Source organism: Cinclus cinclus, chromosome 19 (genome assembly GCF_963662255.1).
Source record: "Cinclus cinclus chromosome 19, bCinCin1.1, whole genome shotgun sequence".
Taxonomy (NCBI): Eukaryota; Metazoa; Chordata; class Aves; order Passeriformes; family Cinclidae; genus Cinclus; species Cinclus cinclus.
This window is the reverse complement of record NC_085064.1, coordinates 2,460,256-2,485,802: the sequence shown is the minus strand read 5'-3', so window position 1 is coordinate 2,485,802 and position 25,547 is coordinate 2,460,256. Positions and strand designations below refer to the sequence as shown.

The following is a 25,547-nucleotide window of genomic DNA, read 5'->3' as shown; positions in this document are numbered from 1 at the left end:
TCTGCCAATAGCATTCCCAACGTTGCTCGAAACCATCCATAAGTAGTTTTTATAAGCGATTGCTTTTCTGTGTTGGCTCTCAGAGCTCGGCTTGGAGCCTTTGATGTCGGGTGAGGTGGGCTCCTGTGCTTCTGCCTGCTCTGGTGGACTGTCTAAAAACGTTGTTCCTCTCTTCCCTGTTTTCTCCGTTTTTCAGATGTGCCCTACTTTGGATATTCCTGCATTGAATGTCTGAGGAGCTCGAGCCGATCCTGAGCCATGTCGCAGATGTTGCACATAGAGATTCCCAACTTTGGGAACACCGTTCTGGGCTGCCTGAACGAGCAGCGGCTGCTGGGGCTCTACTGCGATGTCTCCATCGTGGTGAAGGGCCAAGCCTTCAAGGCTCACCGAGCAGTTCTGGCTGCCAGCAGCCTCTACTTCCGAGACTTGTTCAGTGGGAACAGCAAAAACGCTTTTGAGCTGCCGGGGACCGTCCCCCCAGCGTGCTTCCAGCAGATCCTGTCCTTCTGCTACACCGGCAAGCTGACCATGGCAGCCAGCGAGCAGCTGGTGGTGATGTACACGGCGGGCTTCCTGCAGATCCAGCACATCGTGGAGAAAGGCACGGACTTGATGTTTAAGGTCAGCTCTCCCCACTGTGACTCTCAAACCACCATGATCGAAGACCCCAGCTCGGAGCCGCAGAGCCCCTGCAACCAGCTGCAGTCGGCCTCGGCGCCCTACGTCATGTCCCCCTCCATGCCCATCCCGCTCCTCACGCGCGTCAAACACGAGAACCTGGAGCTGCAGGCCCTGCCAGCCCTGCCTGGCAAGCGGCCCCTGGAGCCCGGAGGCCGGGATGGACCCGGCGGTGCCGGCGGCGCCGGCGCGGGGCCCCTGAAGCTGTCGCGTGTTTCCTACTACGGGATGCCCAACCTGGCCACGCTGATCCCCAACGTGCAGCAGGTGCAGTACTCACAGGGGGAACGCACCAGCCCCGGGGCCAGCAGCATCCCCACCACCGACAGCCCCACCTCCTACCACAACGAGGAGGATGAGGAGGATGATGAGGCTTACGACACCATGGTGGAGGAGCAGTACGGGCAGATGTACATCAAGTCGTCGGGAGGCTACTCTGGTAATGGATGTCTCTCTGCTTCTTGGGTTTGCTGCTCCCTCTCGGTGGTTGTGTGGTCCTCGTCCAGCCGCCGTGGGCAGCTTTGGGCTGTTCACCAGTCTTTTGTCTTTAGGGGTTTCATTTGCTTCTTTTTTGCCCACGTGGTAGGTTTGGAGCTGATGTCCCAGTGCCATCACTCCCCAGTTGGGAGACTCTTTATGAGAGGCTGCGTCATCCACCAGGGTCAGCTCAGCCCTTTGCTTTTTGGCTGAGGCTGCCAGTGAGGAGCCTAGTGGTTGCATGAGTCCTGTGGTGGTGACATCCATCCCAAAGCGATGGCTGAGCTCACCTGCCATGGGTCATCCCTAGAAAGGGAAGCACCAGCCCTTTGGCCCAGGGCGAGGTGGTCGCTTTGGGAGTTGTCTTCTGCCCTGGCTTTTTAGAATGAGTTTACAAAAAAGTGATGAATGTGTGGTATTTGGAGGAAGAGAGAAGAACATCAACTAAAAATAATTTTTATAGAAGTTAACCAGGAATATCTGCAAAAGGAAGGAAAGATGGACTTTTCTCCCCACTGCCCGAGGTGCCCCTCTCTCCTTTGCCAGTCTTGTCCCACACATCACTGTCAGAAAGGGAAGACCAGCTTGAGGGCTTGATGTTCTTTTATTTCCCCATTAGAAACACAGTGCCCAGAACTAAGTAAAATGCCTCTCCTGCCCTTCTAGAATTTGGGACTGAGGAATGAGTACAAATCCCTTGATGGCCTCAGAGAGGAGACAGCTTCATCTCGGTGGTGCTTGGCTGGGAGCTGCTGCTGCCCCAAGGTGGGCACAGGGACACCAGAGGTCCTTTCTCTCCCACTTCCTTGGACACATAGCTCCTTTCCCTGGGAACCTTGCAGGCCTCAGATCCTGCTGAGGGGCCAGGACAGGTGGGGTGCAGATCCAGGGGCTCGGTTCCAGAGGGGAGATGCCTGCTGGTCACTGTCCATGTGGAAACAGCTCCCAGCACCCTGCACAGATGGAGCTGGCAGCATCCCACCTGGAAGCTCAGCCTCACAGTGGCCTCCCCATGGGAGCTGCAGGTGTTTGTGGCAGCAGCTTTGATCCTCAGGAGCTCCCCAGGGAGGGACATTTTTCCTCCACACGCAGCATCCACTCACCTGGAGCTGCTTTCCCTGCTCTGGCTCCTGGAATTGCTGCACTGATGTTGCAAATGTTTTAACTCTGGTTCATTGATGAACTTTCCTCAAAGCCATTTGATTTTAGTCTTTACCAAGGAACAAGATTTGGCAAAGAGGACAGTTTTTGTTACCTAAATCCAGGCTTCCTTAGTACTGAGAATGGGCTTGCCCGCACACATGATCCCATCCCATCCCATCCCATCCCATCCCATCCCATCCCATCCCATCCCATCCCATCCCATCCCATCCCATCCCATCCCATCCCATCCCATCCCATCCCATCCCAGGCTCAGCATCCTCTTGACACATTTTCCTTCCAGACAGAGAGCAGATAAGCAGTATTTTCCAGGGTTTTTTTCCACCAAGCCATATGAAAAAGGGGGAAAACATAACAAAGTTACTGTTTTAGTATTAGAAGTATTTGCTAGTAAAAATGGACAAGCAGTTGTAGAAAATGAGCCTCAAAGGCCTGAGTGCTCTCCCTGCTCTACTTCAGGTCCCAGTGTTTGGGATGGGACAGGAGAGGAGTGGGATCAGGGCTGGGACAAGGTCAGGGTCTCCTCCATGGCTGCTTTTAGAGCCAGACTGAACAGCAGTTGTGCTGCTGCCCACTTGTTTTGGGTTTATTTTGCTTTTCCCCTCTGTAGAGCCTGTGGTGAGTAGTGTGGGTTTGCCCTCAGTGTTATTCCTCAGAGCAGTGGGATTATGCCCTTGGACTGTGTTTTCCATCCCTGTCACAGGGCCAGTTCCTGCAGAAACAGAACAAAACCAATTCAGAAGGCAAGGACAGGACCAACCCTGGGATGGTGCAGGCAGCAGCTCTGAGGCTGTCCCTAATCCTTGTCGGGCAGGAGCCATCCCAGTTGGAAAAGTGAAAATCCAAGCAGCTTTCTCAGGTGTCACTGCAGCCTTTTGCCAGAGCTGGGCATCCCACAGCCAAGTTTTCCTGCTTGTTTTCTGTAGGGAGAAGCAGGTGGTGATGCCAAGGCCATGCAGGGAAGAGGCAGGTTGTAAGGCTCTAAATATCCCACATTTCTGCTGAAATTCCTCTTCCTCACCCGCACCTTTCAAGGCAGTTTCCTGTTTGAAATAAGCCAGCTAGAGGTATATCAGTCTCCTGGAAAAGAGAGCAAGCAAAAAAAGAGATTACAAAAAGTAAAACCTAAGCTGTTCCATTATGGTTTGGACTTGTAGAGCTAACTGTGTTTTAATTACTCAGGATAAACTGTACCCTCTCAAAAGGTGCGGAATAATGAAACTGTAAGATGGAAGAGAGAAGGCAGCTAATCCTGCTCCTGGCATGGAGATCCCCACAGCCTCACAAAGGCCTGGGGGAGGGGGCAGCCCTGTAAAGTAGGGATTGCCAAGGTTTCCAAGAGCCCTGTTTGCAAAAACAAAAACAAAGCCAAAGAGGAGCAGAGCAGACGAAGCTCTGAATTTCAGTGGGGGTTGCTGGATTTTTTTTTTCCCTTCTTTTTCTGTGATTTTTTTGTTCCCTGTCTGAAGTGTTGGTGCTGGTGAGGGTGTGGTGGGACACTGGTGGCTGATGCTCTTCACCTGCCTTCAGCATCACCCACCACTCTTGGAAGGGTCACCAATCCTCTTCTTGCCCCGAGGCTGGGAGTTTTTAATTTATTTTCCTCACCCCTTTTTGTAGTCAGAGCCATTCCGAATCTTGAAAGCTGGATCAGGGCCACATCTCCAAATCATAGGATCCTTCAGGTTGGAAAAAGCCTCCAAGAACAAACTTTGACCAAACACCACCAAGAGCACTGAGTACCACATCCTGTCATTCCTTGGGCGCCTCCAGGGATGGGGACTCCAGCACCTCCCTGGATAGCTCTTTCTAATGCCTGAACACCTTTTCCATGAAGAAATTCCTCCTGATATCCAACCTGAACCTTCTCTGGCACAGCTTGAAGCTGTTTCCTTTTGGAGGAAACCTGGGAGAAGAGCCTGATCCAACCTGCAGTGGTGAGAGGGACCAGGACAAATGTTGGACCTGCAAAACGAGCAGCAGGATGAGAGCAGGATTAAACACAGGAGGGTCAGGCTTAGGTGTTGGCAGATAGGCAGAAGGGGGTAGGAAAGGGTGCCTCAGTTTCCCCCCAGCCTCTGGCCACGTTTGGTGGCCACTTTTGGTGGCCACGGTGGCACCGGTGCCGTGCCAGGCTGGCAGCACTGCGGTAAAATGGCTCCTCACTCCATAACTAGGTCTGGTTGTGGAGAACATGTGGGCCTCGAGGACACGAGAGAGACTTAATGAGGTTTCCAGCATCTGATCTGAGGAACGCACAACTCCAGAAAATATTAAACAAAAGCAAAGTATTTTTATCCCTGTTAATTACAGCGTCGTGGGCCTGAGCTGAAGTGGGTTTCAGCAGGACTTGCAGATGCTCGGCGCTTTTCTGCACTGAGCCACGTTCTTGTCAGTCAGCTCTCTGCTGAGCAGATGCAGTTAATTTAATTTTGACAGGCACCAGCAAAGTTGTGCGAGGGTCCGTCCTCCTCCCCTGCTCCTGCTGCATCGGTTTGCAGGGAAAAGGGAAAAATCTTTATGCAGCAAATGGCTGGAATGTAAAGGCTGGACTTGAAAGTTATGAAATCCTGAACTGACAAGAGCACACTTCATTAAAAATTCATCTAAAATAGCCATTATAGAATAGTTGTGGTAATTAGCTGAGAGAATAGTTTTCTCTCCTGGCCTCTGATACCTGACAGTAAGGAAAGAGGGCAAGGAACAGCCCAGAATCCCAAATGATGCAGCCCGTGCGACATCCCGAGCGGAGCCCGGGCACGACGCGCTGCAGCGACGTAAATCACGCCTGTGAGCCTGGGTGATTGCAGCTGGCTGTGGCTGCAGGGACAGGAACCTGATCCTGCAAGGTCCCTCTTGTCCTGGGGTGGCCAGGCTGTGCACAGGGAGGATGCTCAGCAGCAAAGAGCCCGTGGATTTTTAGGAAATGAAGCGGTCGAGCTGCGCTGGGTATCCACCAGAGAGCACTTTGGCTTTTTGTGCAGGGATTCAAACACCTGGAAAGTGCTGCAAGCCAAGGTGTGTGTCTTTAATCCAAGATGAGGATTGGTCACAGATTGGACTCGATGCTCTTGGAGGTCTTTTCCAGCCTGAGTGGCTCTGTGGTGGCACTGCCCCATCCTGACCCTGGCACAGTTGGAGCTGAGCAGGGCAAGGCTGAGCCCCACACTGGGGGCACTCAGCCTCTGGCCTTTTTTGGCATTAAACTTCCAGCCCCATTTTCCTCACTCTGAACCACAGATGTTTAATTTTAGGCTGGCAGATGTTTCACTCCTGGCTGAGATCTGAGGCGAAGGCAAGATAGGGGTATTTATAAACCAGTAATATTTTTCCTATACTAATTCCAGATTACCTCCCTGTATAAATAGGTCACAAATCAAATGGCTACATTGCAGTACGTTGGTATAAATGTACTATTTGGGAAATGTAAACTCTCCCCACTGGGACTCTGTGATGGATCTATCCCGTGGTGCTTGCGTGTGTCCTCTCCTACAGGTTTACATCTGCAGCAGATGCTGGTGATGCTGAGGCTGTGGAGGGAAGATATTTTTGGGGTGGTCCCACTGCCAGTGGAAAATAGGTTGATGGGAGAGAAATGTAAAAATATTGCTGTTTGAAAAGAGACTTCTGGCCATGTAGGGAGCAGAGGAGAGCCATCCACGTGTTTGCATCTGTGGTGGAGCAGGTGGAGATGGGTTCTCAAGTGAAGATGGGTTCTCCAGCCTTTTCTTCAGGGCTTGAGATGTGTAGTTACATGTTGGGACTCTGTAAACATCAGTTTTTGGGTGAGGCTCCATCACTCTGATCTATATCTCCAAATCCCATTCCTAAACCAGAAACAGTCATTTCTTGCCCACAGGAGAACCTTTATGTTTTTGTGCAGTTTGGAGAACCCAGAGTGGTGGGAATTGGGGGTTCATGACTCATTTTGAAGCCCTGCTGTTTGGATTGAGGAGATAAGTGAGTGCTGGGGCCAGGTGTGTGTCCAGCAATTCCCAGGCACTCACCTGAACAGCCCATCCCCAGCAAATCTGGCCCCAAACCCCTCAGGTGGGACATGCAGCAATCCCAATGTCACCAAACCATCATGGGCTCAGCTGCAGGGTGCTGTAAGGGACCTCTGGAGGGGACAGTGTGTTTTAGGGATAAGGAGGACACGTGCCTCAGCATCCTGCAGAGCCTGGAGCCATGGAGCATGGACCAGTGAGTTAGTTTGAGGCTGTTTCTTCAACCAGAAAAATGCAGGAAAGTGGGTATTTCACATTCTGCACCACCTATTGCAGCTGCAGCATCCAGCTAAGTTTTGGATAAAAGCATATATCCGAAGAAATAAAATATTCCAGTGTTTGGCTGGCAGCTCTCGTGGCTTCCTCTGTAATGATTTCCTGCCCCTCTCTGCTGACTGGGAGCTCCTTTCTTGTTCAGGAACAAAACTGTATTTAACAATACTTCCCATTGTTTGCCCTCTCATTCAAAGGGAAGGAGCCGCTGCCCTCTGAAGATACAAATTAATTAGAAGCAAATACTCTCCTGTTCTCTGGAGCAGAAAGGCCAAACAGAGTGGCTTTCTTTGGATACATGGGACCAAAGTGGCTCTTGTATCCTGCTCCTTTACATAACTGATTGCTATCTGCTCAACTGAGGTGCCACTGAAAGCCCCAAACCTCTTTTTGTTTGGTATCGTTGATTTTGTGCTAATGCTTGAAGGGAGACAAAGTCCCCCAGAATGATTCATGGCCATGTTTAATAAGAGATTTATAGACAGCCAGCAGGGCAGATGTAACCAAAATCCAACAGTGGCTCGAGTTGCACTTGGTCTTTTTAGCTGAATTTTAGTTTGGTTTATGAAGTATTTGATTTCACAGGAAGGAATAGAAACTTCTCCATGTCTTCTTGTGTAGAAAGTGAAATGTCTTCAGAATCAAAGAATTTCTTCAAGCCAGTGATGTCCCCAGCCTGTCCTGAAAAGTTGCTGTTCTTTCAGGAAAGTGGTTTGACAACAAATCCTTCCAAATTTCTTCAGGGAGGGAGAATGACCACAAAAAAACCCCAAACAAACAAACAAACAAACAAACCAACAAAAAAAAACCACCTGGAGGCCTCTAATCCCAGAGTCTGTACAGGATTCTGCTTCCCTTCAGCAGTTCCACTGTTTTTTGGGTGCTCATGGATCCTGTGGGTGCTTTTGACCTGAGTCATTGGTTAAAGTAAAAATGAACTATTAAAAATTCAATTTTAATCACCTGGGCAGAGCCCTGTGCTGGGGTGGGATTGTGTAGGTCACATACACAGCTTCTAGGGGGTGTGTATTTAATTTCACCTCTGAGTAAAATTTGGCCTCTGGGAGATGACTGAGGTGTCCTTCCCTCCACTTGAGCTGCCCTGGTGGCCCTGCCTTGCCAGAGCCAAAAAGCCAGGGAAGGACAGCAGAGCAGGACTGGTTCCTCAACACCCACTGTCCCTCTTCTTTTGGTTTCCTTAAGCTGGAAATTACCAGTATTCAATTGGATATGGTTTGCTTACCACTCTTTGAAAGCCTCAAACTAGAGCTGGTCTTTGAAATTCTCCCTCAGTGGGAGTTGACCCCCATCTCCAATGGGATCTTGCATCTGGATGCTTGGGAATGTTGGGAATATTGCAGCTGGGAATGCCAATGGCACAGATTTTACACAGATAATGGGGCTGTAGTGGCACAAACAGTTGAAGAACGCCCTGTGAGTGGTTCTGCTGCTGTTTTATCCTGACTCCCTGAACCAGGACCATCCTCCTGCTCTTCCAGAATCCCTCCTGGCTCTCCTCAGGGACAGAGGGAGCCCTGAGGGTGGGGATGCTCCCAGAGCCTGCCATAGGATGCCACAGCCCAGCACGGCATCGCTGGCATGTCCTACTTAGAACACTGCTCCCTTTGTCCCTGAGCCATCACCCTCGGTTACTGCAGCAACAAGTCTGCAAAACTTGTTATTTTATCTGCAGAGAGGAAAAGTGGCCCCCAGAACTGTGGGATAATCGCAGGAAAAGACACCTCTGGAGCAGGAGATATTTGGATTTCAGAAACGCTCCTTGCTGGGGTTTCTGCTGCTCTCAGTGTTCACAGATATTCAAGCACAGAGCTGGGTTTGGGTTTGTACATGGCACTTGCCACATTATCAAACAGTTTTGGGGGAGAAAGGTGGGTCATGGTAAAGCTGGGCTGCAGTTCAACCCTGGAGCTGTTCCCACCATGTCCTGAAGTTGATGTGCATGGTCAGCCCTCGTTGCTGTCAGAAATTGTCATTTTAAGCAATCTGGTGGTCTTGGACTGTGAATGTGCTTTAGAAACCAATCCTCTGTGTGCCCACAATACCCAGATTTGGAGGTGCAGGTAGGACAGCCCAGTATTTCCAGCTCTTCCATGTCACTGGTTGCTCCTGGGCAGTGGTGGGCTCTGGACATGGTGCATTGGGGTGAGCTGGGGAAATCTGGTATTTTGATTTTGAAGCTACATCTTAATAACATATTTTGCCTTCTTGGTGGGGCCTGCTCTTGTTACTGAGAGGAAAAGCTGACCTGCAGAAGGCAGAGGAAGAGAAGGTGGGCTGGAGATGGATGCACTCAGGAGAAGCTCTGGTGACCTTTCTCAGAACAGAGGTGTCTGGAGGGCCTGGATTTTAACTTCAGCAGGAAAAGCCATCAAGAAAAGTAATGATGGAACTGCTGCAGGTGTTCATCAAACTGGGAAAATTTCCTGCCTGTTCAGAACCCCCTGGTGAAGTTCCTGCCACCCTTCTGGGTGTTTTGGGCAGCAGCTCCGTGTGCTGCGCTTGGAGAGCGATGCCAGTAGTGCAGAGTTGTCCATTTTCACAAATTATTAATTCAGGAGAAGTTAAAGCATAATTACATTTTAAGAATCCCTCTTGCAGAACCTGAGACAGCCGTGGAGGGAGAGACCAGAGGATTTTTCCAAGCTTTCAGGTGACACCTGCCCCATGGCTGGATGTCTGGAAGGGGGAATATTTCCAACTACTGCATGAAGTCAAATTCTGACCTTCTGTCAGCATTGTGCCTGCATGATAAATGATTTTAAAAGCTATTTTAACAGTTTTTCTTTTCAATTTTGAAGTTGCCCAAGAGAAGCCAGAGCAGATCCCGCTGGAGAACCGCTCCTGTGTCCTGATCCGACGGGATCTGGTGGCTCTCCCTGCCAGTCTCATCAGCCAGATTGGATATCGCTGCCACCCAAAGCTCTACTCAGAGGGAGATCCTGGAGAAAAACTCGAGCTTGTTGCAGGTAATTTTCTGTAGAGTACCTTTGGATCGCTGCTGTTTTCCTTCTGGAATTGTGTTCTCCATCTTGCTGGAGTCGTGCATCTTGTGTGCCCTTGCTGTGTCTTTCTGGATTATTCATCACCAGTCATCTTTTGAAAAGTTCCTTTAATTTGCTGATAGAAAAATGTGTCATTAACAGGATTTATTCAATTGAATTAATTTAGCATTTTAATTGAATTTTGCAGCTTGTGTTCTTCCTGCTCGGTGTGGCTGCAGAGAGTGTGTTTTCATTTAGAATCACAGATCTAAAAACCCAACGAACACCCCCCAAAAATTACCACATGATAAGATTTACAAAGCAAAGGAGATAAAATTTGTGTCAGTGAACAAGCTTTGAAAACCCTTTAAAAGTTTCTTTATAAATTTACTGAGTGGTCAAACGCTGCAGCAAGAGGAGAAGGAATTGGGTTTGATCCTTTCTTCTGTCTTTATTTTCGTTTTGGGGGCAATTTACAATATTGGGAGAATTTACTTCTCCTCTCTAAAAGATTTCTGGCCAGTGTGAGGTGGAAGATGGTGCTGTTTAGACAGTGTAGAGCTGGGTGAAGAGTGAAACCAGATGGCTCTGCCAGCCCAGGCACTCCCAGCACTGCACAGAAAGGGTTTAACTGGAGTGACCAAGTCAAATTCCAGTGGAAATATTCATATTCTGCTTTTAGAAGCTCCCCCCCAGCTTTACTTTGCAGTGACCTGGCTGTGAGTGTTTCCCTGGATTCTGCTGCGTGGGGATGTCTGGGCAGGACATCCCAGACCTGCCCCCAGGTGAGGAGGTTTAATTAATCCCTGCAAAGCCCTTGGTCCAAAAAGGACACGTGACAGCACAGTCCATCCAAATCAGTTCCTCTTCCCTTCCAGTGATTTCTCTCTTGGTGAAATAATTTCATTTCCAGTCTGTAGAAGGAGTCAGGATTTCAGGGGATGCCCTCAAAGGTTTGCAGCTGAGGGAGGACAGGGCTTTGATGGAAGGCAAAGCACAGTGTACAGCCAAAAGTATTTATTTTGTATCTGGAATATTCATTTTGTACCCATTTCTTAAAACCATCAAGTGGTGCAGGTTATTTTCACAGTGAGAGCTGCAAATTGGCTTGAGGCAACTCTGCTTGATTTACATTTTTTAGTGTGAAAAAAAAAGCAGATTAATATCACTACTGATAGTGGCTGCCTGGTTATTTTTCATTTATTAGAGTGAAGTTCCCCTCAGTGGTGGCTGGTGTTTGCTCTGATGCCTTATCTCTTAAAATACAAAATAAACTCCCCTAATTCCTGTCTCAGACCTGGAGGGGGGGCTTGATCCTGCTGTGAAAGTTTTCCTCAGCTCTCCAAGTGGGAGTGTTTTCCTTTTGTTTCTGATTTTTCGTGCCACAATTGATTCAGCAAATTTGAGCAGCCCTCTCTGAAAAGGGGTCTTTAACAAGGTTTGCAGTCACCACAGCACATGTGAGGGAGGGACTGAAGCTGTTACTCAAAAGAAACTCAAAAAAACTCATTAGATGGAAGAGAATACAAGGAAAATCCCTGGTGGGATGTGGCGTGGCTCAGAGATCCAGAGTGATGCTGGATCCTGGGGCAGGATGAGTGGCCTGGGGTGCCTCTGGTGCCAGGGGAGGTGCAGAGGGACAAGCTCAGGGGCTGCCCTGAGCTCCAGCTCCATCCAGAAGGTCAGGGACAATCATCTTCCCTGGAAATCCAGGAGGAGATATTCTCCAGCAGATGGTTTTGTATCTTGAGATCAGAGTGTGTTCTGGATCCAGCTATGACCCATTATTTAATCTTAATTAAAAGCGAATACCAAAGCCTTCTCATGTAACAGAATGCTTGAAAAATGGGATAAGCTCTCCAGGAGGGGTTTGGTCTGTGAGCAGAGTAAAAAGATTTGATATAAAACCTGCTGTAAAGCACTGCCAGACCTCTGGATGTGTCCAGCTTCTTTGGAGAGGGTTCCTTTTTCTTCCAGAAAACATCCTTAAAGGCAGCATGTTCAAAGGCAGCAGTTGCTGTGCATTAGAAGGAAAATTCCCTGCTCACCAGAGGTATCAAGAGGTGCTGGGCTGGGGTTTTGGAAGCAGTTAGATCTGTAACCAAGTACCTCTTTCTGTGCTAGATGGGTTTTTTTCTTTCATTTCCAGCTCTGAGTTCTACAGCCTTGCACTGGAAAAAAAAAAAAAAAAAGACAAGACCAAATGGATTGGGGTTTTCTCACTTCAGAAAGAATAAATAATCTGATCTGTACGTATAAAATCACAGTGTAAGCCTTGCACTGTGTGCACTGGTGAGAAAATAAGAATCCTTTCATTTGGTTCCCATAGACTTCCTGTCTGTACAGATAAGATTAGGAGTTGTTATTGCCTGAGACTTGCCAAGACCCCAAGGATTTGTCAGGTTTTTCCAGAAATCCCACTGTCCTTGTTGCAGAAGGTGAAGAACAGGTTCCCAGCAGCGAGGAGGAGCTGTTGGTGGGTGTGTCAGGGGTTAATTTTGGGTTGTCCCTCTCCAACCTTGCAGGCTCAGGCGTTTACATCACCAGGGGGCAGCTGATGAATTGCCATTTATGTGCTGGTGTCAAACACAAGGTCCTGCTGAGACGTCTCCTGGCCACCTTCTTCGATCGGTACGTCCACCCCACTGCTCCTCGTGCTCTCCCAGGGGACTCATTCCCTTCATCTCCCAGGGTTTAACCCTGTGGCACGAGTGCTTTATCCTCTGTGCTCAGCTCTGTGCATTTTCTTAATGATGCTTGAAAACTTCCTTCCATTTCCATGCACATTTGCCATTCCTCGCCTTAAAATCCCGGTGATGCCTGCACCAGAAGCTGAAGGGAGGGCAGGAGGGAGAAGGGAGAAGGAGGGCAGGGCAGTGGCTGGCCCCTGATGCCCTCTCCAAGGATCTCCCTTTGCCTTCCTCACAGGAACACCCTTGCCAACAGCTGTGGAACTGGAATCCGGTCCTCCACGAGCGATCCCAGCAGGAAGCCCTTGGACAGCAGAGTCCTTAATGCAGTCAAATGTAAGGAGAGGGATGTTCTGCTGCTGGGGTGGAACAGCAGGGCCCAGCCCCGGGCAGGGGAGGTCATTCTGTTGTGTGATAATGGTGGAATTAGGTTGCAGGAAAATCAATTTATTTTTTAGTTTGCATTGTTTTTTGATTGATGCTGTGGGTGGGATCTGCTCTCCATCAGCCACTTCCCCCCCCAGTCACCTGTGGATACCTGGAGTGTTTTGGGACAGGAGGTGCTGGAGAGGGTAGAGCTGAGGACTGGAGGAAACCCGGAGGGGTGCAGAAAATCTGTTTGCCATGGGCTTCATATGCTGTGGAAATCACTGTGTTCTCTCACCCTGGCTGAATTCTGGGGAGTACATCTTTACAAATATTACCGTGCCAGAAAACAAAACTCTTAGAAAATTTTTAAATTTAGATTTTTAAGATTTGGAAGAGAAATCTTTCTCCTCCCTAATTGTTAATTCCAGGGGCCCTCCAGCAGCCCTGGGAGGTCTGTGGCATCTGGAGAAAAGGGATAAGAGGGCAGATGTTCAGTAATGAGGCTGAACATGGAGGAGTCAGCTCCCTGTTTGCAGTTTTGTCCTGCACAGTCCCAACTCTGGACTTCCCAGCCATGATCCTTGCTGAGAGGGGCTGGAAGGGCATTGCTGTTGTGTGCCAGGATATAGGATGGGTTCCTACTGCCTGTGTTTGTCCCTGTGCACGAGCTTTAGCTGACACTTATTCACCATGGCAGTTCCTTGGATGCTGCTCTGTAACATCAGCTGCTTGGCTCCTGCAGAGGAGCAGGACACGAGGGATTGCAGGGCTCCTGCAGCTCCCAGCTCCTGCTGGGTACCAGTGGATGTGCCAGGCTGCTGGGCTGCCAGGAGAGGGACAGGCAGAGGACAGCCTTGGGCAGCCCCTCAGCTCTGACATTTCCTGCAACGCTGTGGGTTTAGGAGTCATTGCTGGACCTGCTGCTGGGGAGTTTGTGGGATATTTTCTGTGTCCTGGGAGCTGCTGCTGGGGAGTTTGTGGGATATTTTCTGTGTCCTGGAGCTGCTGCTGGGGAGTTTGTGGGATATTTTCTGTGTCCTGGGAGCTGCTGCTGGGGAGTTTGTGGGATATTTTCTGTGTCCTGGGAGCTGCTGCTGGGGAGTTTGTGGGATATTTTCTGTGTCCTGGAGCTGCTGCTGGGGAGTTTGTGGGATATTTTCTGTGCCCCCATGTGCTGTGGCTGTGGGTGCTGGATCTGGGGCTCCCCATGGAGTGAGGGGCCCTTCTCCATATCCCTCCCTCTGCCACCTTGGGTGTTTATACCTTCTGCTTCTGTCCCTTCCTGGTTATATCTCCAGCTGATATGTGGAGAGCTCAGCTCCACGGGTGAAGCTCCGCTCCCGCCCGGGAGTCTGGGCTCACCTTTGCACCGCTCCCCCTGACCCCTCAGCTCCGTGTCTCCCTGTCTTTGCAGTGTATTGTCAGAATTTTGCCCCGAGCTTTAAGGAGAGCGAGATGAACGTGATCGCGGCCGACATGTGCACCAACGCGCGGCGCGTCCGCAAGCGCTGGCTGCCCAAGATCAAATCCATGCTGCCCGAGGGGATGGAGATGTACCGCACCGTCATGGGCTCCTCCACAAACACTGTCCCCCTGGAGCCCGACTTCCAGCCCAACACTGCTCAGGTCTTCGAGCAGCGCATCTATGCAGAGAGGAGGAGCGACTCGGGGACGATCGTAGCCTTGAGAACTAACACAGTGAATGTAGAGCTGAGCAATGGGTCCAGCCAGTCCTTCGAGCAGAGCGAGGATGCCGAAGGAGCTGGCTCCGTGATCCAGGAGGCAGCTGCCACAGATGCCATGGCATCAGAAACCCAAAGCACTCCCCAACCTTTCGAACAAGGTTCGGGCTCCTCCAGCCGGCCCGAAACCCCCGTGAGAAGACAGGATGGTACTTATGGAGGGACTTTATAAAGAGAGCAAACATTTCATGACCTATAAGGGATCTGTAATACTAAAGCTGCTTGCATGCGTTACTAATACGAAACAAAAAAAAAAATGTGATCAAGCCACTTACCTACTGAACTGCTACTGTTGCCTGAAAAAAATGTGATTTTTATTCTGCTTGTATTTAAAATTTATGAAGGAAATAATCGCATTCGTTATACTGTAAACGACTAGGTCTGTGGCGACCTACTTAAAAAAATATTGGGCTCCTTTTTTGATATTCCTGAGGTTAGTCTATAAGATTGTAGCTTTTTCTTTTTTTTTTTTTTCCCTTTCCTTTCCTTTTTTTTTTTTTTGTTTGTTTTTATTTCTTTGTTTGTTTGTTTTAAGAAGGGGAGGAGAAAAGCTAGCCACCCCCCCACCCACCACCACCCCGTCATCACCCCATCCATCACTCAGCTCAGAAGTAAAGCCATGGTTAACCTTGTCCTCTAAGGAGAGTTTTGTCACTGAACAGGAAAGCGAGGTGTGTTCGGGTGCAGGTGCTGTGACTGGCCGTGTTTGTCTCGGGAAGGGCTCGAGCCAAGTGGGATGGGCTGGGGGAAATCGTGACAGTGATCGTGACCAGACCCCTCTGGAGTCAGGGGGGAGCCCTGGTGGGTGCTGCTGTCCTGGGGAGTTTCCTGCAGCTCCCTGGAGCAGGGAGTTCAGGCTGGCACGTGTCGGGAGGACTGCGTGGGATGCAGGTGGAGAGCCTGGCCACCGTTGTGCTTGTGGTCTGGTTTTTGCCCAATACAGCTGGGTTTGGGTTTGGGTTTGGGTTTGGGTTTGGTTTCTCCCTCCCTCCCTCCCTCCCTCCCTCCCTTCCTCCCTCCCAGTGACTCCTTCTCCTTTGCTTCTCCGTGTTTGCACCTTCACGTCCCCACTCTGGGCTCTGTCACCCCTCTGCACCCCAGGGCCTGCAGGTTCTGGGGCACCTGCTGGGAGGGGAGGAGCCCCCCCTCAGCCTGTGGAGGGATTTAGGGAGCAATCTGAGCATGGAGAGCACGTTGTTCTTGCTCCAAAGGGCACGGAGTTGGGAGCTCTTGCTGTTGGCTCCTGGCAGCATCCGCAGGGGAGGCAGAGCTCAGTGTGTGCAGAGCTCACCCTCTGCCCCCTCTCTCCTCCCCAGGCCAACCAGGCTCTTTCTTTTTAATACCTTGGAGTGTATTGGATGCAAAAATTAAAAGAAAAAATGAGCTTTGTGCCCTTCTGTGAAAAGGTTTTGGGGAGGAGGAAGTGCTTTGCCTCCTGCTCACCCTCCCACAGCCCCTTCTGGAGAAAACCTAGTGTGAAGTTATTTGTCTTCATTTTTGTTGTTGCAGGCTGATGTCCCCAGGCTGTGGTGGCTTTGGTGGCCTCGGAATGGGACTTGTGGGTGTCCCTGGAGCCTGATGGGCAGCAGGTACCTGCTCTGTCCCTCACCTTTACAAGCCCCAAAGTGACCAGGATCTGTCCTGCAGAATGCTGGGGCCAGGCTGGGGGTCCCACGGGGATGGCACTGCTGGGATGCCCCCAAGGGATGGGGACACTGAAAGCCAAGTTTGGCTTTTTTCATTTTTTCTTTTTTCCTTTCCTTTTTTAATGGTGAATATTTTTACTGTGACTTAACGACCTGCTTTAATGACACTTGCAGCTTGTTCTTTAACACGTTTGGGACTAGGAACAAGGTGCACAAAGAGTCACTTTTTGGCTGCTGTGGCTGTGCTCCTCTTTTCTTTCCTGCTTTGATTCCCTAATCCAGACAGCGCTTTGCTCAGGGTTTTCTTCCTTCTTTGTATTTCCATTGGGAAAGGGGGAGCGGGGAGAGGATAACCCAACTTTTGGCCATTTGTTTTGTTTTCTTTGATACTTGAAGCAGTTTTTTGCATCGTAAATAACGAGGCTGCCCAGCCTGTGCTACTGCTCCTGACACAACACATCAGTGATGGGGGGGGGTCCTGCCCCACGTTGGGTTTTGGCACAGCTTTTTTTGGGGGGGGGACTGCCATGCTCCAAACCAGGTTTTGGGGGCTGGTGCAGGTGCAGAGGTGTGGGATGCTTTAGAGAAGTGGGAATGGGCACGGCTCTATTTGCACTTTACCCACATCACTAAAAGCCCCGGGGACCACGGGCTGAGCTCTGGGGGGAGCTTTGTCCCCAGGCATGGGGACCCCAAGCAATTCCTTGTCCTTGGGGTGTCCCCGTTCCCCTGGGGGCAGCTCAGCCAGCTTGGTGGGGCTCAGATTTGAATGAGGACCCTCCTGATCCCCAAATCTTTGGGTTTGCCAAAAGTTTGAGGCAAGCTGGGAGCTGCTCCGGGTGCCGGACATCAAAAGTCGTCCCTTGTGTGTGTGTCTGTGTGCATATATATAAATATAAATATAGAGAGAAAAGATATTGCAGAGGATTCCCCCTCCTCCTTTTTGGCACTTGCTGGGGGTGGGGAGCAGGCTGAGCCCCCCGGCTGGGGGCTGCACTTGGCTGGAGGGATTAATTCTGGACCAAACCTTTCCCAAACAGCCGGCGGGGCCACCGGGGGGGCAGCAGCAAAGTACTTGAATGGCTTAGGACAGAGAGTCTGGAGAGAGTCAAGTTGCACAGTGAAAATATATATTTTTATACCTAGCACAACTTCCTGTATATTTTGGGGTTTTTTTCTTTCTTTTTTTTTTTTTTTCCTTTCCTTTCCTTTATTTTTTTTTTCCTGATTTGGGTTTGTTTTATTAATTATTAATATTATTATTATTATTAGGAAGGCAAACTTCTAAAATGTGAAGGGCGTTGGGTTTTTCCTTATCTGGTAGATGAGGGCAAGCATTTTGCACTAATGTTTCCTGTGTGTGGAGGATTAATGATATGTTTGAAAATGTTATATGGTAATGATTGTATTCTTCCGAGAAAAAAAAAATACAACAAAAAAAAGCAAAAAAAAAAAAATAACCCCTTAAAACTGAATGTAAGGTGAGAACAGAGCAGTCCATCGATTGTATGCGGCTTTCCTGAGTGCCTTAGAATTTTTTGATCATTTTTTTTTCCAAGGAAAACAGATTAAGAAGATCAGATCATAACCGACTCCTTCCTCCTCTTTGTTTACGACACTATTTTAAATTCTAGAATTTTGGGGCTGCTTTATAATGTGAATAGGAAAACTGCATTCATCTAGGTCTGACAGTGTAAAATCAGAGCATCAGTATTTATGGTATGTCTGCACCTTTATTCTTATGCTTGACTATTAGCAATATTACCTGTATATTCTATATCTAAAGTTATACCAAGCACCTTTAACGAGCGCAGAGTGTAAAAGCACCCGAGTTCCCCGCAGCTGCCATAGCGTAGGACCAGCTCCTCTCCTCCTCGTTAATCAGCGCTAATTAAACACCGCTTTGCCAGGGGCTGCATGACCCTCTGCCACCCCCCCGGTGTGACACGGTGACATTCCCGACTTTTCCCGGCGCTGAGTGCAGGGGCTGGGAGCGGCTCCTCCGTGCTCACAACCGGGATTTTTCCCTCTGGGAATTACCCGGAGGATGCGGGCTGGGAACCGAGCCCACCCAGCGCCCCAAAAAACTGGAACTGCCCGCGGTGTTTTGGGGGAGCAGAGACCCCTCCGTGCTGTCACCGGGGCTGTCCCCAGCCTGTGTCCCCCAGAGGGGATTTGCTTAGATCCCTCGTTTTTCTGGAAATCGCTCGCTGCGGATGGAGGAGGATGCGTGGGATGCCAGGGGGAACCCCAGGGGTGTCCCCAAATTGTCCCCAAAGTGTCCCCGCAGCCATCCCGGGATTCAACTGCTGTTCCAAGTGTTCCTGCTCTCCAAACCGTGCTGGGAGCAAGCGAGGGGGTGAGTGGGGCACACTCAACATTGGAAACCCCCTCCACTCCTCCTTGAGTTTCTTCCACTGTTAAAAGCGTTTTGCACACACACAAAATTTAAAAAATAAAAAAAAAAAAATTTTAAAAAAATCGTAATTTTTATGTCAACGTTAAAAATAATAATAATAATAAAAAAGCCAAAACTTGCAATACTATTTTTAGCAGACAAGAATAAAGAAAAAAAAAGAGAAATAAAATAATTAATAAATAATAAAAAACAACGGAGTATAAATGTATAAATATTTTTGACTTGAACATTTGGATGGCACTTGATTCAAATAGAACATTAATCCTTTGGACAGAATGTTTGGGGAAAAAAAAGGACTTAAAGTACAAGGTTGTTTTTAAAGCGTCTTCATAGGGTATTAAGTAGTACTGTAATTCATGACTGTTAAAAATACTTTCTGTGCTGTAAGGAAATCTCACAGTACCACTGAATTATGTTCCTCAACTGTCTCAGCCACAAACGATGCTAGCTTCTTTTTTATTTTAATTTTTTATTTTTTATTTTATTTTATTTTTTGTCGTGCATTATTCACTAGTATTTATGTGCTCTTACTCTGTGTAGTTCAGACTGTTATTTTGTAGCCATGGCTGACACGATATATCAGTAACTAAAAAAAAAAAAAAAAAGAGAGAGAAAAGATGAAGACCCCCCCCCCACCCTGAGCTGGAACTGTGCTCATAGCTGTTTTCATATGATGAAAAAAATTCCATTAAAAAAAAAAAAACAAAATAAAAAAAAAAACCAACCCAATGTGATCATTAATTGTAAAACGCTTTGTAAAATTCACATTTACAAAATAATAAAGTAAATTACAATTAAAAGGTTTCCTTTGCTCTGTTTTCTGTCTTTCTGGGTGGTGGGTAGTGTTAAGCAGGGGGTTGTTGATAGATGCTGAAGGGGCTCTGATGGCTCAGACTCCACTTCAAGGTATGAAAAAAACCCAGATTTGGCCAATTGAAGGGTTCTCCCCAAATTTTGAGGTTTTGGAGTTCCCTGCTCTGCTCTGGGCTCTCCCCCCACCTCAGCTGATGTGGTTTGGACATCTTTTGGCTTTTCTACTTGGACGCATCACTCCTCCCTCCACACTTACTACTCATAAAATCTAATATTATTACCAGTATTTAAAATCGAATTTGCAGCGCTCCCAAATCAATCTGGGGCTTTGCCAAACGGTGGGGCTGAGACTGGAGGATGCAGCAGCTGAAATCCTCCCCTGCCCTGCTCTGCTGGGAGCTTCCCACCTCTTCACCACAAAAAAAAAAAAAAAAAACCAAAACCTTACCCAGACCAGGAGAGCTCCTGCCACCCAGCCAGGGACACGTGGGACGAGGTTTCGAAGGGAGAGAGAGGGACACGAGGGGGAGAAGGTGTCAAAGCCAGAGAGGCTGAGCTGGAGCAGGGTCCCAGGCAGGGCTGGGGATGTTGGTTGTGAGGTTGGTAATTCTCCTCTCTGTAATTTTTGCCTTTTATTTCCACAACCCCTCCACCCCCCCACAACCCAATTGGCCATAAAATTGCTGAGAAGCTGCATTTCCTCAGCTTAGCAAAATAGAAGTGCCCAAAACCACTTGCATTTGGGGTTTCATTTAATCTCATCTCACTGAAAAGGAAAAACACAGAAACTTGGATGCTTCTCGTACGGCGCATTCCGCCGCGTTATATAAACCATTTCAAACTGATTTATTCTAAATGAGTTGTTATAATCAGAATTTTCCTTATGAGCAGCTTTCTTGCAAACGTCAGTATTTCAGGGGGAGAAAAAAAAATAAAAAAAACCAACCCCAACCCCATTGTACGCCCGCTCCAATATTTCAAACTGATTACTTCTAAACACCAGCGCTAAAATTAGGTCTTTGGTGTGCAGTATTGTCAGAGTGGGTGTATTATGATCTGCAGAGAGTATAAAAAGATAAATGAGTTATTTAACCAAGTAAATGACGTTGCTTTAGAAATGTGCAGAGGGAAAATGCTTGGGGGGGTTTGGCTCAGGCTGGTTGGGCCCCGGGATTGTGGCAGGAACACGAGGGGAGCTGCTGGAGCAAGAGTGGGGGGGTGGAAAGGGGTTCTTCTTGACATGAATTTATTGTTTTTATTGATGTTGTTGCTATTAAACAGGCAGTTTCCCCCCTGCCTGGGGTAGGGTGGTGATTTTAGCAGTGCCAAAATGAGAGGGAGGTGGCTGAGAGAGGCGATGGGGCACCCATGGGTGCACTCCTCCCCAGGGGAATAAAGCTGACTGGTTATCGGTGTGTTCTCAGGACTTAAGCAGTCTTAATTTCCTGGGATCTGCTCCAGAGAGAGAGAGAGAGATGTCGGAGCACAGCACCTGCTCAAACTCTCTGAATCCAGCTCTTTATTTCCACCCCCACAGCTGCACGTTACAGGTGCAGGTTGTCCCTGCTGTGGGCCTCCAGGGACAAAACTGGAGGGATACTGGGACCAGGGATCACCAGCCCAGGCACAGAAGACTCTGGCCATTGCAGGTGTTGGCCATTGCAGGTGTTTGCCACTGCAGATGTTGGTCATTGCAGGTGTTGGCCATTGCAGATGTTTGCCACTGCAGATGTTGGTCATTGCAGGTGTTGGCCATTGCAGGTGTTGGCCATTGCAGATGTTGGCCACTTTAGACATTGGCCATTTCATGTGTCTTTGGCCATTGCATGTGGCTTTGGTCATTTCAGGAGCTGGCCATTACAGACACTGACCATTACAGACATTGGCCATTACAGACACTGACCATTACAGACACTGACCATTACAGACATTGGCCATTACAGACATTGACCATTACAGACACTGACCATTACAGACACTGACCATTGCAGACACTGACCATTACAGACATTGGCCATTACAGACACTGACCATTACAGACACTGACCATTACAGACACTGACCATTACAGACATTGACCATTACAGACACTGACCATTACAGACACTGACCATTGCAGACACTGACCATTACAGACACTGACCATTGCAGACATTGGCCATTACAGACACTGGCCATTACAGACATTGACCATTACAGACACTGGCCATTACAGACACTGGCCATTACAGACACTGACCATTACAGACACTGGCCATTACAGACACTGGCCATTACAGACACTGGCCATTACAGACACTGACCATTACAGACATTGGCCATTGCAGACATTGGCCATTACAGACACTGGCCATTATAGACATTGGCCATTACAGACACTGACCATTACAGACACTGACCATTACAGACATTGGCCATTACAGACACTGGCCATTATAGACATTGGCCATTACAGACACTGACCATTACAGACACTGACCATTACAGACACTGACCATTACAGACACTGGCCATTATAGACATTGGCCATTACAGATATTGGCCATTACAGGTGGCTTTGGCCCTTTCAGGAGCTGGCCACTGCAGTCCTTGGCCACTGCAGGAGTCACTTGGCCACTGGTCCTGCCCCTGCAGCTGAGGACTCCGGCAGAGGCACCAAGAGCCGAGCCCCCCCCAGGCAGGGCTGGCTCCATCCCGCTCGTTCCCCTTTCCCAAGGCTGCTGCCCTGCAGGGTGTGAGCTGGGGGTGCCACCACTCCCCTCCTGCCCCATCCATGTGAGGGAGGTGAGAGATTGATGCCAGCCAGGCCCTGGAGCAGCTGCCATCAATCACAGCCCCTCGCCGGCAGCCCCAGGGCCGCTCTTATTGAAATGCATCTTTTGCACCGAGCTTTTTTATAATCGACTGTGGAGCTGCACTCCAGCGCCAGCGACGGCTCAGATGGATCGTGCAGGACACAAAATACAAATAAAGGCTGAGGAGTAGGAACTGCATCATTCCTGCCGTGCCCGCCGCGCTCCGGGGCCGCTCCGGAGGATTCTCGGAGCCACCAGCACATCCATCAGCTCCAGGCAGGGCTGCAGGGGGAACTTTGGGGTGTTTCTGGAGGGTAATAATGATAGGAATGAAAATTCCGTGTTGAAGAGGTGGTAGGGATGGGTTGGAGTGATGGCCACGTCCTTGGGGTGGTGGCAGCAGTGGCACGGTGACAATTCAGACACTGGGACAGGAAAGCTGCCACCAGCGTGGGGGTAATGAGGGGGTGCTCAGGTGAGCTAGGAACTTCGTTTTTGGCTGTCTGTGCTGGGGCTGGGATGAGGCAGGGCTGGTGTTTTGGTACCCAAATCCCTCATGGTGGGTCTGGTCCTTGCCAGGTTCGGGCAGGGCCCTGTGGGATCAAACCTCATCCCTCTGGGGCTGTAGGAGAGGAATTAAATCAATCCAATTCAGTGACAGGACAAAAAAAGGCGGGGAAAAAAGGCAGAAATGCCAAGCCACAAACCAGGGCAGATAAATCCAGGAGGGTAATGTAATCTCACTCACCAGGCCTCACTAGAAGTTAAAATACATAAATTATTGCACCTAAAAGCATCTCTAATTTCACTTGTGAGTGATTCACCAGGACACACCAGGCTGCCCTCTGCATCTCCCCATTTGATTAGACATTTGTACCAAGACAGAGCTCACGCTTAAAATAACATTACAGGAATGGAGACGGACAAGAGAATTCATTTGAATGGAAATCAATTTGATTAGAAAAGTAAATTACCTGCAGTCTGTGAGCAGAACATTGTGGTTCAGAATAGTAATAATAATAATAATAATAATAATAATAATAATAATAATAATAATAATAATAATAACATTTATATATAAATAAAAATAAATCAGTGACAGCAAAGGAGCTTGAATGTTTTTACAGACCTGGCAGTGACTGAGCTGTGATCACTTCCCACATGGAAACAGGGCTGGATCTCCCACTCCTCTTGCTGGGACACTGGCAGGCAGAGCTGTCCCATGTCCCCAGGGACCTCTGTGCCAGTGGGATCCTCTGGAGGGGATGAGCCCATTCCTGTGCCCCAAAGTGACAGTGTGGCCATGGGGCTGCAGGAATTGGCCATGGGGCTGCAGGAATTGGCCATGGGGCACAGGAATTGGCCATGGGGCTGCAGGAATTTACCATGGGGCTGCAGGAATTGGCCATGGGGCACAGGAATTGACCATGGGGCGGCAGGAATTGGCCATGGGGCTGCAGGAATTGGCCATGGGGCTGCAGGAATTGGCCATGGGGCACAGGAATTGGCCATGGGGCACAGGAATTGGCCATGGGGCTGCAGGAATTGGCCATGGGGCACAGGAATTGACCATGGGGCGGCAGGAATTGGCCATGGGGCACAGGAATTGGCCATGGGGCACAGGAATTGGCCATGGGGCTGCAGGAATTGGCCATGGGGCACAGGAATTGGCCATGGGGCACAGGAATTGGCCATGGGGCTGCAGGAATTGGGCAAGGCTGGGCACAGCCAAAGGGCTGTAAATGGGTTTGTGTGGCTGGAGGTGCCCTCAGGGGGGTGATTTAATTTACCCAGGGGTGATGTTGGTCTGGACAAGCCACTGGAACCAGTCTGGGTGGCACTGCTCCCATCAGGGTGACACTGGGATCCCAGTGGGGTGCTGGCCAGGCTGGGGGAGGACAGCAGTGTCCCTCCCTCCGCTGCCAAGTGTCACCACCGAGGTGACAAAGAGCCAGGGAGGCCGTGGGTGCCTGGCAGGAGCCAGGGCAGGACCCCTGGGTGCTCCCTCCATGTCCCTCACCTGTGCCAGCTGCAGTGCAAGGAGCTGCACACTTTGCTGAGCTGTGGTACCTTCTAAATAATCAATTGGTATTTAATTCCCATGTGATAACTGTCTTATTAAATCTAAATTTAATGTGTATTTGGGAAACCCTAATTTAAAGTGTTACTGCATGCACCATCTGGTGTGCTCTCTAAATACAAATGCAATAACATAATTCAGAATTACATCATAAAAGTAAGTTATAAGAGATTAAAATGCACAACTCTGTTCTTCAGTCAAGGCAGCTTTTATGCTTTTCCTTCTGACTTAGACACAAATCATAACCAAAACATCCCTACCCTGATTAAGTGATTTTCTGCTGGGATTTTGGATTTAATGGGGAGCAGGAGTGCACAGAAGGGAGTTTGGGAGATCAGGAACACTGGAGATGTGGAAATGTTGCCCAGAGAAACTGTGGCTGCCCCTGGAAGTGTCCAAGGTCAGGCTGGATGGGGTTTGGAGCAATTTGGGACAGTGGAAATTGTCCCTGCCACGGCACTGGATGAGCTTTAAGGTCCCTTCCCATCCAAACCATTCTGGGTTTCCATGAAGTCCTCCCTCTGATGCCAGGGAGGTTCAGGGCTGGGCACAGGGAGACTCAGCGACCCACTGAGCTGCCTTTTGTTGAAAAAATCAGTCAAATATAGCCCAGAGTTGGGCGCATCAGTGATCTCTTATAGTGGCAGTAAATCTAATATCTTTGCAAAACCCCCTATTTTCTCTCTATGTTGAATGAAACATGAGATCCCTTAATAGAGAGGGAAATTAAAATCTAGTTTTATTGCAGTTCCTGTAACTGGTATCTAAGCTATTAATAATCAATCCATTCTTGCTTAAAAGCCAACATTTATCACCCCAGCTGAGCTGACGGGCACTGGGGGGAAAGTACAATTGACTGCAATTACACTTTGAAAAATGTTATCTGTGCCACTGACCACCGGGGATAAATGATGAGATTCCAGTTGTTTCTTCCCAACTTTTATTATTAGGTGGTTTTGCTTCTCCTTGAGCCTCCAGAGGATGTGAGGGGAGGGATGTGTGCTGTCCCAAATTCAGGGGGATCCTCCTCGCTGTGTCCTGGTGAGTGTAGAGGGACCCCAAACCCTTCCAGATCCAGCACAAGAGCGACCCCAAATCTCTTTTAACAACCCCACACACAAAAGTTTATTGGTTTTATTCCTGCTCTTTCCAAGGGGGAGGAAGAGGCTGGTGCAGGAATTGATTTCCTGGAGTTCCTGGTATTAATGAAGCTGCTGACCGCAGACCTCCCGCAGCAATATCCCGCTCCCCACCATAATTCTCCAGACTCCAAACTTTTCAAATGAGTTTTGGCAATTTAAAATTAATAATTGTTCTGTCTAGAACAAGGATAATTAAATGCCTGTTCATCCTCATTATTGTCAGCCGTGTGATTTGTTGTTTTCTCTGTAA

The 25,547-nt window shown here is 48.9% G+C and overlaps 1 protein-coding gene across 1 annotated transcript; it reads left to right on the top strand.

Moving 5' to 3' along the window:
* The first annotated feature begins 258 nt into the window (after positions 1–258).
* Positions 259–15,206, top strand: NACC2 (NACC family member 2). The gene is made up of 5 exons (XM_062505784.1): positions 259–1,120; positions 9,419–9,586; positions 12,127–12,232; positions 12,530–12,627; positions 14,075–15,206. The coding sequence occupies exons 1-5, from the start codon at positions 259–261 to the stop codon at positions 14,572–14,574; spliced, it is 1,734 nt and encodes a 577-aa protein (XP_062361768.1). The 3' UTR covers positions 14,575–15,206.
* The last annotated feature ends 10,341 nt before the right edge of the window (positions 15,207–25,547 follow it).

Coding starts and splice junctions, on each gene's coding strand:
- NACC2 (XM_062505784.1), top strand. CDS start 259: ATGTCGCAGATGTTGCACATAGAGATTCCCAACTTTGGGAACACCGTT. Junction 1,121..9,418: donor GTCGTCGGGAGGCTACTCTG/GTAATGGATGTC, acceptor TCAATTTTGAAG/TTGCCCAAGAGAAGCCAGAG. Junction 12,628..14,074: donor AGTCCTTAATGCAGTCAAAT/GTAAGGAGAGGG, acceptor CTGTCTTTGCAG/TGTATTGTCAGAATTTTGCC.